General features: G+C 32.2%; 1 protein-coding gene across 4 annotated transcripts; it reads left to right on the plus strand.

Moving 5' to 3' along the window:
* Positions 1–5,490: 5,490 nt before the first annotated feature.
* On the plus strand, positions 5,491–12,617 carry LOC130800728 (two-component response regulator-like APRR2). Of its 4 annotated transcripts, none has more exons than XM_057664333.1 (12): positions 5,491–5,835; positions 6,643–6,832; positions 7,802–7,881; positions 8,129–8,186; positions 8,267–8,313; positions 8,412–8,489; positions 8,573–9,091; positions 9,470–9,610; positions 9,697–9,945; positions 10,053–10,121; positions 10,255–10,344; positions 12,001–12,617. In XM_057664333.1, exons 2-12 carry the CDS (start codon positions 6,703–6,705, stop codon positions 12,160–12,162), a joined length of 1,623 nt encoding a protein of 540 aa, XP_057520316.1. In that variant the 5' UTR covers positions 5,491–5,835; positions 6,643–6,702; the 3' UTR covers positions 12,163–12,617. The 4 variants fall into 4 exon arrangements, with proteins under 4 accessions (XP_057520316.1, XP_057520318.1, XP_057520317.1 ...); XM_057664335.1 differs by having other exon boundaries at positions 10,255–10,320; XM_057664334.1 differs by having other exon boundaries at positions 5,511–6,443.
* The last annotated feature ends 4,729 nt before the right edge of the window (positions 12,618–17,346 follow it).

The raw sequence follows: 17,346 nt of genomic DNA on the forward strand, positions 1-17,346 counted from the left end.
AAAGATTTTTTAATGAAACACATGTTGGTTGTTGATCCCAAGTTACTTGTTTAAATTTTATTGTCTTTACAATAAATGCACTTTTTCTTGCACCAAATTTTATGGTGTATAGCATGTCTACATGTAATACTCTCTTAATACGCATGTCTACATGTAATACTCTCTTAACCTGCAATTTTTCTAAACTTAATTATTACATGTCTACATGTCTACAAGTTCACATGTATAGCAAATTCAGATAACAAAGAAGTGTAACTACTAAATGTAATACTCTCTTAATACGCATTTATAAGAAAATACACATCAAATTATTAGCATATGTACATATCTAATCTATGTTCTCCAGCAATCTTTAATATTCCTTATTATGATATTTTTCACCAAATCAGATATATATTTTTGATCATAACATCATTTAAAACAATATCTAAGAAATAGCATGTTAATTACTTACAACATGAAGTATATATAATAAAAGTAAATGGTTATATAAATTTTGATATTTAAAATTTACTCTATTAGGAAATTGCAAAATCGTTAATTTAATACTCTAAATAGAGATTTTAAGATTAATACGTGTAAAATTGAAATTTTAAAAATTAAAATATCGATGTAATAATCCAAAGTTTAAAGTCAAAAATCGGATGTTTGGTTGTGAAAATATAATGGCATGTACGCAGCCGCAGCCACAGCCACACAGGTAATGAAGCAGAACAGAAACAGTATTTCCACTACTAAACTGATGTTTTTTCTTGTCATTTATTTCATTTCATTATCATATTAATTAATATTTAAAGATTCAATCATCTTACATACAAGATCTGATCAGATCATCTCTGTATAGCTATTAGCTACATAGGTAGATAGCCCACAGTTTCATCTACTTGGTACTTTGTCCTATTTACTTTTTTTTAATATACACTAATTATTCTTAATTTATATTTTATTTTTAATCTATAAGTTAAATAATAGTCATGTAAGATTTTGTTTTATTCGTTTCAATGTAAAGATTATTAATATCAATTTTTTATAATTTTTAATTATGCATAATTAAAGATATTAAAAATTGAAATAATGTCTCAATAAGTATAAAAAAAGATAAATCGGACAAATAGATTGAATATGAGAACATTAATTACTTTATTTGTCCCTTTGAGTTTCCATCATACTTCATTTATATACTTCCTTCATTTATAAGCACTTTTTAGTTGTTTGGTAAAATTTATTTGTTTGCTCTTATGTTTAATCAACTATTTAAGTCAACTGTTAGTGAGATGTTTGGTAAAATTTATTGATTTGTTGTTAGTTGTTTATAAGAGAAAAAGTACGTCAAAATCCAAAAATTAATCAAAAACCTACAATGAGTATTTTTTATTGTTGCTTAAAAGTCAACATTTCAATTGACTTAAAAACCATATAAAATACATTTTTTTAACTGTCTAACTAATCAAAATATCTAAAATTAAAATACATTTCAATTGACTTAAAAACCATATAAAATACATTTTTTTAACTGTCTAACTAATCAAAATATCTAAAATTAAAATACATTTCAATTGTCTACTTGCTTCTCTTGTTTCTTATTATTAGTTTTTGTTTTTTGTTTTTTGTAGTTGGTTCTTCTTATTTATTCTATGTATATGCTTTTAATCTATCTTTCCCCTGTAGCTACATCTTCTCTTCTTCTTTCTTCTCTTTTTCTTCTTCTCCTTTCTTCTTTTTTCTTGAGCCGGGGGATTCTTTTGGCCTCGCTCTTCTTTATGGGTATGAGTTGCCGCCGTCTTTCCCTCTCCAGACCATGTCCATAGTTTTTCTATGAGTAGAATACATTGAATAGGATAATAATGATGATGAAAAGCCAACCAAAAAACTAATGGGGAAAATCGGACAAAGTTGTTGATCAGTAAGCGTTATTAATCACATATTCTTATGCATGTTGGTTGTATTGCGAGTATACGAATACGGTAGAAACGTGAAAAAATTTGTTTGTCCAAACTTTCTCAATCCTGTAGCGAGGATTTGAAAATAATATGATTCAGCCAATAATAAATGTGATTGGATACAAAATGAGATCGGTATACAATATATTCCAAAGCTTTAATCATTTGTTTACCTTCAATTCTAATTTCGTGTTATTAAATTAAACATGCTCAGTTAAGGATTAAGCTTATAATTTTATATCCGAAATATTTTATATACTCTATCAATGTTATAGATAAATTGAGAACGAGTATGTTCGAATTTGATTTCGAAAGGAAAGGAAAATAGGAGAAGGGGAAGAAAACATAGGAAAATTTTCTCTTGTTCGTTTAAAAGGAAAAGAATTAAGAAAGAAAAATAATATTTTCCTTTTAAATTTCAGTTTTTGAGATATTTAGTTATTAATAAAATTAAAGGAACTACTCTTTTTAAATCCATTCTTTCCAAACCAAAATTTTTAAATTGAAGGTGCAATATCAAATTTATAGTACTTAATTTATTTTGTCATTCTATGATTCACGAGCAATTGATTAAATTGAAAAAATATGGAAAATAGAAATAAGATTCAAATTGACATTTAAAAAAGGCTTAGACTTCTTACTTCTTACCATTACTAAATCAATGTTGATTTTAAATATTGCATTAGTTCTTAATTTTTCTATCTGTATGTGATTATTGTATCCAATTATTCTACATAAAAAAAAATAAAAAATCATATACAGGCATTACACCCCTTCACGGCTTCACTTATAATAGGTCCCTTTGTGAAATTAACGGGATTTTTATAGAGGGACGTTGGGATGCTTTATTTCATATCAATTAATTAAAAATGTGTGTGTACTTTAGAAGTTATTAGAGTCGTCTTTTCTCCTATTGCCTTATGATTTTTGGATGATATCTTCTTGCCTTATGAAGTGTGTGCATCAAGTATATTTTAATTAAATGCTGACATTCACAATAAGTCCACCTATACTTAACAAGTCACTCCCAAATTTATTATTAAAATTAAAGAAATTATATCCCTCTAAATTTCCCCTTTTAATTTTCTTTTTAAAATCAAACAAAGTGTAAAGCCAACACACTCCTAACGTCTTTGGAGTTAAGAGTTTGGAGCTTTGTAATTTACGGTAACTTCTTTCCTTAGTTATATTAAAATTAAACACATGTTTAAATAACTTGTCTTTAGGTAAAAGCCAAAGAAACTCTTGTTAAATGATAAGATAATTGTTAATAAACACCACAAAATTCTCAAGGCCTTCGTACAAACACGTATAATGATATTATAATCATATTATAATCACATTATAATATTATTATTATAACAATATATAATGGTACATGTTTGGTTTGACCTTTTTAAATATACTTTTATAAAATAGCGCCAAAAAGTGTCATTATTTTAATCTTGCATTAACAAATAACTACCCTGTCGCACTATAATATTTGCTCGTGTTTGATTGATTGCAAATACATTTTTATTTTTTTACGCCACAAAAGTTAACTACATGATACAAACATTTTTTATATCGTAAAGAAAATTATATTTGAAGTTGAGAATTATTTATTAATAACTAAGTATACTTTACTTAAAAAACTCTTACATAATAAAGTGTACCTATTATTAGATAATAAAGGTAATATTAATTTTTTTTTTAAAAAAATATAATGTAAATTTGATTAGATTCATAAACTTTTCAAATCTTAAATTTTCAAAAAAAAAAAAAAATATCAAAAATTCACACACTCCAAAGAAAAGCTGCAAATGCCCATCCTCCCATACTAATTATTAATGAAGTTTTGTTCACCTCACCTTATTTTTAATGATTTAAAATTATTTGGGTTTTCTATTTTTTTATTGAAACTACTATTAATTTTCACGGAGCTAACTTATTTTTATTCAATTAATTTTTTTACTTGTTTAAACTTATTTTATCAAATAATTATATGATTTAAAGATGTAATATACAGGGCCTATATTCAACAATTTAATTATTACGTTCAATAATATAAATATTAATTGATTCAAGTCAAGTGAATTGATGAGCAATCAATCAACCATAAATAAATTGCCAAACAACATTGACTCTCAGCTTCTATCTAAGTCATTAATAATTGTTTAGTACGCACTAATCCTATAATTTTTGGGGTTACACTTGTTTAGTAATATAAAAAGTAAATTTTATCATAATCATAAGTTTTGTAAAATTGATGTATAAAACTATAAAGCCGTACTCAATCTGACCTCATATGTTAGCAAACAATTCTATTATCATCCTTTTTTACTATGTAACATTCTTAATTTTTTGAGTAATATTTTATATTATTTTTTTATTTTTGTTCATTAAAATTGCAATATTACAAAAATTTATGTGAGGGGTGATTTTATTTATATATTTTCTCTCATTTTTAATCAAATACACAGAATTTAAATAACTATTATTTTTTAATTTATATAAATTGTTGGGTTTTGCGTATCAAAGGGAGGGAGGGAATGGAGTAGGTTATTTGAAAAAAAATTGGCCTTTAAAAGAAGCAAAGGCCTCATTGTGGATATATTCCATGGTCCTTTATTTTCTTTAGTGATAGCAACACTACAAATCTATAAGAGTAATCTTGGATTTGTATGCATAAATCTTAAACTTTGCCCAAAATTTTCTACCCTACAATACTTTCTTTTTTCCTTACTTTTACCTAATACTAACACATTGATTTTATAACCATATCAAAGTGATTAATTTATTGGTCTAAAGGCTCCATCCATTACCAAATTGTATGAAAAAAAATTAGGAAAAAAAAAATTGATAGGTTTGAGTTGATTTCTAAGAATATGATTATTTTTTTTTTGAAATTGATAGGTTTGAGTTAATTTTATGGAGTACTAATTTAGGTTGAAATTTCTATATCATTTATTTATTTATAGTACGTCGTATTTATTGCATTTTTAAGCTTGTATAATTGCGCTCATACTTTCTGTTATTTCGCCACATATCTAAATCAATTAAAAGTCGCAAAAATTGACGTTAATAGGTAAAACAACTATATAATACTTTAAATAATATAAATATGAGATTTTTATATAATTAATAAAAAATAAAATTTCTATTAACAGATAGTGGGGGTGTTTGGCAATTGTCTGTTGGCTTTTTAGTTGGCTTGTTTGACCAGTTGAAAATGTTAGCTATTTTTATTGACTTTTAAATGTACTGAAAAAGCCAGCTATTTATGGAGATTTTTGGTAAATTTAAATATTAGTTGTTAGCTATTTATTATAGAAAAAGTGAATTAACAAGCCAAAAGCCAACAAAAAAACTAACAGAAGTAGCTTTTTTTATTTTGCCTTGAAAGCCATTTACAAAATTGTTTTTTGACTGTTTAAACGAACAAGCTAAAAATCAAAATACGAAAAACCAATATAAAAGCCATATACCAAATACCCGGTATAAACATAAAATTCTAAAATTTTAATCTTTATGTAAATTTTAACTTGTTACCAAAACTCCAAGAAAAGTAGTCAAAAATAAAACTCCAACAAAAATTATACTTGCCCTTTCACTTCACTGTTCCTGTTTCTCATATCTGAATGGCTTTCTCTCCTGCAAGTCTGTCCAAAAAAGTCTAAAACCCCCCACATTTCTGTGACATTCACATTTTTTCTCTATGAAGGTCTTAATACAGAAATAGTCAAGCATCAACTATAAGAGGGAATACTACCTTAACTATCTCTAATTGCTTCAACTTCAAATTCTCCCTTATCTCAATCATTCTTTCTTTCTTTCTTTTTTTTCCACAAAACAAGTATATGATAAAGGAAATTATACTCCTCAAAAGAAACCTCCTTTTTCATTTGCACTTCTGGTAAAAGTTCTGCACTTTATTTTCCCCTTCGAAAATATAACTTTCTTTGTAAATGTTCTTACCACTTATCTGCATTTTCTTGTTTTAGCTTAGAATACTTCCAACATTCTTTGTACATTTGCATGTATTTCTAATTTAATTTATGCCTTTTTTAATCTGTTGAAGATTAATTTTAAATATTTTGGATGAGATCTTTCATGGGTTTTTCTTCAATTTCTTTGCTTATAATGTTCTTTGATAAGGGTATTTACTATTGTCATCCATCTTTTGATCATAGCTGCCAAATAACCAACCCAACCATGTGCTTAAGCAAATGGTTGAGGCCCCACGAGAACCTTTGGGTTAAAAATGTGGATGCAGCACGATCCCTTCTTACACCCGATGCTTAATATTTCACATTAAATAAATAAGAGGTAGTTGAGATTTGAACCTGTGATATGTTGTCGCTTTAGCCTCTGATACCATATTATGATTAACTTTTATAAAGGGGATAAGAACGGATTGATGATGATGAGATCTTATTATTTTGAATTTATTGACTTAGATTACTGTATGATCTAGGAGCAATGGAAACATGATCTGTCTCAATTATATCTGTCTTTTGCATGGTACAAGTTACCTTTTTTCTTGCTCAACTTTTTTATTTGTTTTATCTTCTCATGAATCTTGTGAAGCTATTATAATGAATAACTGTATACTGTCAATATTAAGATATCTGTCCCTCCACAATTTAAGTTTATCTTGATTCAAATTTTAAAAAGGGGATTGTGATACTTATGAAGATTGTGTTGGCATAAAATGGTGCAGATTTGATTTATATGAGGTTAATTTTCGATTCGATACACTGCTAACAATGCGAAACGAGCTATGGTTTGCACTGCCAATGATTTACTGGAATGGAAGGATTTCCCTAAAGGCCTTAGGATCCTTCTCCTTGATGAGGACCGGAATTCTGCTTCTGAGATAAAGTCCACACTTGAGGAAATGGAGTTTATAGGTTTGTAATTACCACAAATTCTCATTTAAGACGGTCTCAGTATGAGATAGTTTATAATTGGGCTAATTGTCTCGTAATGAGACGGTCTCATAAAGATTTGCTCTAGTTAGATATACCACAACTAAGGTTGTGATGCTTCTTTAAAATGGGAATGGATGAACTAACCTATTGACTTCATTGATGATTTATTTCTAATTTATTTGCTTTAGGTCATATTTCGTAGTTGTAAGTTGTAACAACCTGTGTACTAGATTTAGTATCTTGTAACGTTCAAGAAACAAATGAGGAAATTTGTTTTGAGCATTTTTTTGAAAGTTATTAATGCATTGCATAAATTTCGGGTATTATTTAATGACATGTAAAAAGTGTCTTACTATTGTCGATTCCTAATTGGATCATAATGGACTATATTAGAATGACACGTCAAAACCATGTACACCGTGATATGTATATGAAGAAACAGATGATATTTGCTACCAAAAGTGAATAAAAAAACCTCTATGGTTTTACTAGAGCAAGGTTGTGTACGTTTGACCCTTGAAGCCACTTTGGTGGGAGCACTTGATGATGTTGGGTAATAGAATAGTTTTTCCTTTCAACTTATTTTCTTGAATAAAGCTTTTAGATGCTTTTGCTATTCATAAACTTGTCAATTGGGCGAAAGATTTATAATTCTTTGATTTTCGATTATAATGGATTATTATGGTAAAATAACTTACTATATCATGTGTATTTCTTATTTATATGAAGTTGCTCATGATGTTTGCTACAAAGGTTTAATTGGAAACAATCTCTTTGTTAGTGTTATCACTAACAAGGGTAAGATTATATACATCCGACCTCCCAAACCTAATCTTATGTGGGAGACACTTAATGACATTGGGATAATGAAATGTTTTTGTTGTTTGTATTTATTTTGTCAACTCATGCTTGCTTTCCGAAGATTGACAATGTAAGTTGTTCTGCCAGTTATTGCATTTTCTAGTGAGCATGAAGCATTATCCGCAATTTCAAGCAAAAATGAGATCTTTCATGTGGCCATTATAAAGGTAATACGCTTAAACTTAGTTTGGGAAACAATATTTATGCTTGTATTACATTTTACAACATTCTTTTTCTTAATTGTTGTATATCCTCGATGTTGAAGAGATCATTCTAGTGCTGCTAATCCTATTTGCATCTGCATTTAGGCATTCTAATTGGTCGTTTTTGTACGGTACTTGTACTTTTCTTATTGTATATACCACCGAGTAACTAACTATCACACATTGCATCAAATTGCTTCGTTCATAACAGGTAAATCATGATGGGAGATGCGACTTTTTGGAGTGTGCAAAGGATCTTCCAACAATCAGTAAGCTTGTTTTCTGATAGACCTAATCAATTGATATAAATCACGTATTTCTTAATAAATTCATTTTACTTGGTTTGTAGTGATATCAAAAGAGCATTGCTTGAACACCATGATGAAGTGTATAGCGGTACGATTCCTAAACCGGGGCCATTATGTTGTTTGGATCGAAAACTTGTCTTCGTTTCTTTCAATCTTATTTATCGTTCATTGTTTACGGATCGACAGTTAGGTGCAGTTGAATTTCTTGTAGAACCAATATCGGAGGATAAACTTCGAAATATATGGCAGCATGTAGTTCATAAGGTGTGTTTACTATCCTACAAGATTATGCGAGATATCGTTATGACTTGTGAGAAGAATTTGCTTAGATTATCGCTTCTCGACAGGCATTCAACACAAGCGGTAGCAGAGAATCAGAATCACTCAAATCTGTTAAGGAGTTTGTGGGTTCCATATTGGAAATGCAGCAACAAAATGTTGCTGTACAAACTCATGTTTCCGAAGAATCAATGATCGATACAGTAGAGGACGAAGGTCATCATGACCAGTCCGCTGCTGGAGACAAGTTCCCTGCTCCTTCAACTCCCCAAATAAAACACGCGGGAAGATCCTTAGATGATGGAGACTATCATGATCAAACCAATAACTCCCCGGTCAAGGAGGGTATTGAATTTGACGGGGAAATCAAATCTGTCGATAATACAAATAACGGCAACTCATTTGCTGAGATGGAGGTGGATCCACCTCAGCCAACATGTGTGGGAGCTACCGAAGAGGAGGTGGATTGCCGTGATGGTTCCAAGGGTACGGATGGCATACCTAAACCTTGTGGTAATAATGAGGAGTCAAATAAGAAATCTTCTAAGAATGCTTGTGGAGTGAAGAATAGCCGGAAAAGGATGAAGGTAATAATGGAACAACTTTCGGATGATTGCTGTGGCAATTTGTTATATACTTCTATAATCTATTGACACTTCAGTTTGAATCCAAAACATGAAAACTTTATTATTTACGCTCAGAGTAGAAATGCAGTAATGGTCACGGAGGATGTAGTATCGGGAGTGATGCATTTATTGTAACGCCTAAATATCGGTCGAAACCAAAAGATAACCCTTGATACAGCCCAAAACGCGGTTTTTTTATACCTTTACAACACGGGAAATATTGGTTTGTTTTTTTAAAAAAACTTTATAACGCTGCTGATGCGAAGCGATGCAGGCTTGTTTTTACACTATGTTTACGCACTATAATCAGTGATCAATGACATTCTTTTGTTCATTCAGATAGACTGGACCCCTGATCTTCATAAAAAATTTGTGCAAGCGGTAGAGCAACTTGGTGTTGATCAAGCCATCCCTTCTCGTATTTTAGAGCTGATGAAAGTGGAAGGATTGACTCGACATAACATAGCTAGTCATCTTCAGGTAAAATGCTCATGAACTTTTTGGCACTAATATCTCCATTCTTGAACGGGTAGTTTGGTGGCGTAACATATTGTTATATTCTTCAGAAATATAGAATGCATAGAAGACACATTTTGCCGAAGCAAGATGAACGAAGGTGGCCGCAACCTAGACATTCAATACCGAGGAATTACTACCCTCATCATAGACCAGTGATGGCATATCCTCCCTATCAGACCAATCATGCCTTCATATCGGAGCAAGTCTACCCCGTCTGGAGCCAGCAGGCCGGTTACCAGCTTCCTGGCTTCCCAATGTGGGGCTCCCCGAGCTATCCTTGGAAGCCTTACCCTCCAGTAAAATAAAATGCTTCCTCCGAAAACCAATCGCCTTTAATATAATTTCGTATTAGGCTATTACATTTGTTAACATATATTTCTGTTTTTGCGTTATTTTTTTTCAGATGCATGCTGATGCATGGGGTTGCCCAGTGATGCCACCCCCTCCTTGCCCGACCTCACCCTTCCCCCATGTGAGCTTCGTTTTTCCATTTGTTAAGATTCTTTGTAAAATAATCATCAAGTCATAAATTCCCACATGAAACCAAAAAATTACTCCGTTTATTGCCCTAAACTTAGATATATCCAACGATGTTCTTTCAACAGGTACAATGCGCATATGGGTTCCACAGTCCTGATACATATAGGAAGAATTCTGCTGATATGAATCCGGTAACGCCAATTTTCTTCAATTATGTATGCAACTCACTTAGTCTCTTATAGACAAATTTCGATAATTATGCCCATGAAAATGACAATCTCGCTCGATATAGGACCTTTATATCTTGGTGGGGGAAATAGGCATAATTTTCTTCTAAGATTAGTGCTTGCCAACAATTTTAGACTTATATTACCCCACTGTTTGACGTTAAGGGCCATATGATCATTATTCATGCCTTGCCCTTATAGAGTTTGAGTAGATTATGCATAATTTCTTTCTATTACCTTTAATCTGAAGTCTGAACCACACATTAGTCTGCATCCTGTTTTTTGGATTTTATTTTCGTCGAGATATTTTGTTTTGTACCTTTGTATCTTCGCACAAGTACTCAAAACTCACCAACCAATAACATCATTGTACCCTCTTGAGTTAATTTTGGAACAATTTAATGGTCCTCTATACATATTTCAGGCATCGTCTTGTACAATAACAACTATGCCAAAAAAAACTGTACTTTCAAAAGATTGAGGTCGGTTGCGCGAACTAATGGATGACAATAGTGTAGAATAGTGAATATTATCAAACTTGTCCAGTAACCAATTAAACTAAAAGTTTAAACTGATAATTGAGGCCTAAGGATATGTTATGTACTCTAACACGCCCCTTCACACGAGAACCCATTGGGTTAGAAGTGTGAGTGTGCATAGGTGTTGAATATTCTACTTTAAATTAGGGGTGGTTGAGTTTCGAACCCGTGACGTCTTGTCACTTTCGCTTTTGATACCATGTCAAAGAACCAACTCAACCAAAAGCTTAAGCTGATGGTTGAGCCCCCAAGATATTTTATATACTCTAACAAAACCTAACCGGTCCCTCTTGTGAACTATTTCGATTTTCAATATTGTGGTCCTTGAACCATCTAATTCAAACTTTTTCAGTAGAAACTTCCGATAATCCTTATTTAGTATGCATGAAACTTCTATGCAAATTTATTGTGGACTAGACAAACGCTCGGGTGGCCATGTTCATTTGTGTCCTTCCCTTCTCAAAGAATTTAGTTTTTGATTGTTCTTATACTTTCCTACATGCGCACATAGTTGATAGCTGGATACGTCGGAACCTGATGTAGACATATGAGCTTTCTCATATGTCTTTAACTTTGTCAATCTCCGAGATCATTAATCTCTCTCGAAACTAGTAGATTGCAAATTTTTCTTTAGCCGTTTTCTATTCACACGAGATAATCGAGTTACAAAATTTGCTGTTTCCGTTACTTGGATTTTTACTTTACTTCGAGTACCCATGTGTGAACCTTAACACCGTGCATAACTAGTACACTTGAACACTTCAATTTAGTTCAAAATTTTGGGAAGTATTTACAAAATCGTCTAACACTTGGAAACGTATTCATTTCATACATGGTTATACGAGTTAAAGTAACATCGATTGTAAAATCCTAGTATGTTGTGTCTAGGGTCGTCCCATTATTTTTTGGCCTCAAAGCGAAAGAAAAAAAACCCCCTAATAATTCATATTACTTAGCAAAAAATGTAAATTACATTTAAATTTAATTCAAAATACTTGTACATAAAAGTACATTTTTAGACCCAAAAGAAATTTGGGGCCCTGAGCGGTAACCCACTTTATCGACAGCTATGTTTACACTTTAATGACACGGTATAATGTTGCAGGGGGAGGAAGTTATTGACAAAGTGGTTAAGGAAGCAATAAGCAAGCCATGGTTGCCATTACCAATAGGCCTTAAACCACCATCTATTGACAGTGTCCTAGCTGAGCTATCCAGGCAAGGAATTTCCACTATCCCTCCTCCCAATGGCCACCATCCATGCTGACCTGGAACATTAACGCGGGAGGCGGCCCACGAGTCGCAAAAAGAGGATCTGATACCACTGTACAACACCTCAGTTGACAAGTGTTATGGTCCTAGTCGAGGGCCGGTTTTCTCAATCGAGCGATCGAGATTAGGCCACGTATGTGATCTTAGAACCACAGAGGTTTTAGTGGTTGTAAATAGAGCTGACATGAAGTTGGGTTGATTTATGATTAATGGAAAGAAAGAGAAAGGAAAAGGGAGGTTGATAATGGATGTGATGGATGGATGTATCATTGTTCAATGTTTGTTTCTTGTTGGTGGAATGAAGAGTGGTCCTACCAATCTGTTGGAGGGTACCATTTTCTGAAGGGTTTGTCCCTTAATTTGTAGGGCTTAGTGTTGATAAATCTTCCCATTATAAAAAACTTTTTTCATAGTAATAATAATATAATGAAAGTAGATAGCTTTTGAACATTTTTCATATGTGTACATTTTATGTTGCAATAATTTGTTCTTAGTACTTTTTAAAATTTTTTGAATTGAGTAGTAGGAAAATAAGACAAAAAATAAATGAATGTGATAATATATGAATCATATGAAGAAATATACTAACACTTATGAGAACCTTTAGGCTATGAATTCAATTGGAGGTGACTTTTGCGTATTTTAAAAGTCATGCTATGGATTATTTATTATCGTATCAATGTTATAGGAATCATAATTAGACTTTTTACTATGTCAGTATCGAAAGATTGGATGTATTCAATATTATTCTTGCAAAAATATATTGTTTGTGGTTGATCCATGATACATAAATTGGAAGTGGATATGATTTATTTAAATAAATGGATGACTTCAACTTAAGGGCGGAGCTACTGATGGACGAAGATCGGCCACTCTAAAAATCAGTGAAAATGAATTATATATAAACTAGAACAGTGGACCTTGTATGAAATGTTTGACTGTATAGAAACCTAAAAATCAAAGCTTTTACTTTTTAATATTAATTACATGCGCTTTATTCTAATTACTCTCTCCGTCACATTGAAATAATAGAATCCAAAAACTCTCATATCATTAAGACAAATTATAAGATTTCAATAGGACATAAGGAATAGTTATCATCTATATTTTAAAATTAAAAAAATCCTAAAAACTTGTTATATTTTTGTACCAACGCCTAGTCGGAGTATGCGTTAGTCTTTGCCTGATGACTTGGGAAGTCACCCCTGATTTTACATCGTATTATGGATGGCCCATGATCCAATTTAAGATTTTTGGGCCGATAGTGAGTATTGAATTGAGTGGGTTGGCATCAAAATCTAAGCTTGTACGTGTATATGGATTATTTCATTGTGACATGCACTCCATATATATTAAATAATCCAAATAATATAAATTACAAGAACATAAAATGTTTGTTTTGAGTTATTTTACTAAAAGATAATTTATCATATAAAACACGCTCGCCGCCCCATACATAAATTTAATTTAAATTGGCCAACTAATACAATACTCCAATTAAAAAAAATATAATTTTTTTTTGAAATTGTCTCTCACAAAAATATATCTAATTCTAAACTTATTTTCGTCGATATCGGTTTTGAAGGATATTAAGGGGAAGTCCTTGTACAATTTACCAAGGTAGTCAAGTGTAAATTGGGAAAATGGAACATAATGACCAAGAATCCTTGTACAATTTACCTATAAACTTTCAAACTAACTAATCACAATTATTAATTGCTAAATAGGTAATAAGGTAAATAAATATTAAAAACCCTAATCCTAATTTACCTAAGAACTAATAATAAAACCAAAAAGCCCTGATTTATCTAAATAGATGAAGGGTTATTATCAATGGTACTCCTGTGTTATTGCACTTTATCTTTGGTATCCCTATGTTTTTCCTAATTCCAATGGTACCCCCAACATATCTTGCTAATTACAAATGTGACACTTTTAAAATTTTTTTCGTTAAGTAGCTGTTAAATTTTATAAAAAATTAACCATGGTGAGTTTCTAATTCATTTGCTTTCCCTCTTCCTTTTTCCTTCTGACGCATACTTGCTTATTCTATCTTCATCATCATTTTCTCGAGTTGAGTACGCCATTGCTGAAGCTTCTTCTTCCTCATTACTGCTTTACTTTACTTTGGTAAGTTTCCTAATCTTTCCTTCTTTTTTTTCTGTACATGCAAGATGTTGGATTGTTTGAATTCTTGCCCTAAATATCGAGTATAATGGTGCTATTTTTTTTATTTTGTCGCCTCAAATGTTGCGATCATTAGGATTTTGTTCTTGAATTATGTGGTTTAAAAGTGTTCTGAATCGTTTTGAATTAGGGCTTTTTTGAATTTTGAATGTGTTGTGTAATGGAATGCAAGATACAGAGAGAATATTTGTTGATGCATTTATCTTTATATCAATTGGAATGCAAGATACAAAGAGAATATTGCTGATACTCAGAATTTGGCATCTTATATTTGGGGGCATTAGAAAATTCCTTCATGTCATCTTTAGGATAACACACTCTGTGACCCCATTTTCTCTTCTTTTTGCTGCAACAAGTATTTATCACTGGCATCAATTCTGCAGTGTGTTCATCGCTCTTGCAAACCAAATTGCTAGTGAGAAAATTACCGCTAGTGAGAAAATTACCGCCAGGTAATCTCCAACTAAGCTCTCCGGAAAAACCCATGTTTCAGGTGGTCTTTTAGTAGTACCGGAATACACCTTACCGCAAAATGATGAGTATCTTGAAGAAGCGGCCATGAAAAGAGAGAAGGAAGAGGAGAGGGAAAAGGGAAGTAAAAGAAACGTGTGTTTAAAATGGATGCACCTGGATATATAAGCAATAAGAAACTAACCATGATTAGGTCGAATTCAAAAATTAACGGCCACTTAACGGAAAAAACTTAAAAAGTGTCACGTTTATAATTAGCAAGATATGTTGGGGGTACTATTAAAATTACGAAAAACACAGGAATATCAAAGAAAAAGTAAAATAACACAGGAGTACAATTGATAATTTCCTATATATAAAACAACAATTTGAGAGACAAACATTAAAATTACCGATGACGGTCACACAATGATCTACAAATGTAAGAAATCTGTGGAGCAATGTTCAAAGAATACAGAAGAATCCTGATCTAGTCCTAAAGCATAGCCCAACTATCCCATCTTGTTATGAATGGTAGTATACTAATGTGATTATAAATGATAGTATACTAATGTGTGACTTGAGTGCACATTAAAGGGTTGAATTCATGTGTGTGACTCTTGAGTTGTGGAATCCAAAAGGGTGTAATAAGGTGAAGAGTATTCATGGGAATTATTGGTGTTAATGAAGATTAAGGTGAAGAGTCTCATGTGTGTGACTTTTGATATAATGCCTTTTCAAGTTCTTAGAGTTATTTCATAGTATTCATTACCCTAAATTAACTATGTATTTATGTGAGCCATTCATCTTCAAGTACCTAGCACTATAAATAGGGCTCTCATACCCACACTTCAAGTATGCAAAACACATCAAACACAACCCTTAAGCCAAACACATAGCCTATTGTTGTTATCTCTATCTCAATTGTAATTCTTCATATTGAAGTGTTGTTTGTATTCATTTGATATAATATAAACATAAACTACACACCACGGAGGACGTAGCCATCATTGGGTGAACCTCCTTAAATCTTTGTGTCCTTGTTTGTTACTTTGTCAAACTTAATTTTGCTCATTGTTGTTTGTTCTTAACATCGTAAGTATTTGGCGATCGTTTTCAATTGGTATCAGAGCCAAGGTTATTTTGCGGTGTTTTAAGAAATTATTACTTGAAAATCATGACTACAATGAAGCTCGATATTGAGAAGTTTGATAGGAATGTAAACTTTGGCTTATGGCAAGTCAAAATGAGAGCCATTTTGATTCAAAATGGTGTGCACAAGGCGATTGATGGTGTAGAGAAGATGCCGGAAGGAATGTCCGCATCGAGATGGGAAGAGATAGACACAAAGGCGTTATCGGCAATCCAATTATGCTTATCCAATGAAGTTCTAAGAGAGGTTGTTAAAGAAACAACAACCAAGAGTATATGGGAGAAATTGGAATCACTCTACATGGCCAAGAGTGTTACCAATAGGCTACTTTTGAAGAGTAGACTCTACGACTTACGCTTGGAGGAAGGTAAACCTTTAAAACCTCACTTGGATGAGTTTTGTTCCATTGTTATGGATTTACAAAACATTGATGTTAAGCTTAATGATGAAGACTTGGCAATTTATCTTTTATGTTCTTTACCCCCTTCTTATAAAAATTTTAGAGAAACTCTACTTTATGGTAGAGATAATTTGAGTAGTGATGATGTGAAGAATGCCTTGACTCAAAGGGATCTCATTGATACACAATTGTCACAAAAGTCACCAAGCAATGCTAGTGACGGTTTGTTTGTAAGAGGGAGGTCACAAGAGAAAGGTTCCACTAGTGGGAGTAGAAACAAGGGTAAAGGAAGGTCCAAGTCCGTGAGGCCAAACAAAAATAAGTCTTGTAACTATTGCAAGCTTAAGGGCCACATCAAGAAGGATTGTTGGAAGCTTAAGAGAAAGCTAGAAGAAGAGGCAAGGGAAGGAACTAGCAATGCCAATGCTAGTTACGTGAATGATAGTGATGATGGCGATGTTCTTGTTGCCACTCATGAGTACAAAGGTAAAAATGAATGGATTCTTGATTCGGGGTGCACATTCCACATGACTCCCAACAAAACTTTCTTCCATACATTTGAAAGTGTTGATGGGGGAAATGTTACCATGGGAAACAACACCACATGTAAGGTTGTTGGGATTGGGAGCATTAAAATTAAAATGTTTGATGGGATTGTGAGGACCTTAACCGATGTAAGGTATGTCCCGGGCTTGAAAAAGAATCTTTTATCTTTGGGTACTCTTGATAAGATCGAGTGTAGAATCACTTGTGAAGGTGGAGTTATGAAGGTAGCCAAGGGTTCACTAGTGGTGATGAAGGGGAGGTTGAATGGGAGTTTGTATGCTCTTCAAGGTTCAACCATTCTTGGCTCGGTGAATGTATCCACAAGCACAATGTCCGATCGTGACACCAAACTTTGGCACTTGAGGCTTGGTCACATGAGCGAAAGAGGTATGTTTGAACTCTCTAAACAAGGTTTATTTGATGGAAAAAATTTTGGGAACCTT

This window comes from Amaranthus tricolor, chromosome 15, assembly GCF_026212465.1.
Source record: "Amaranthus tricolor cultivar Red isolate AtriRed21 chromosome 15, ASM2621246v1, whole genome shotgun sequence".
In the NCBI taxonomy this organism is placed as follows: domain Eukaryota; kingdom Viridiplantae; phylum Streptophyta; class Magnoliopsida; order Caryophyllales; family Amaranthaceae; genus Amaranthus; species Amaranthus tricolor.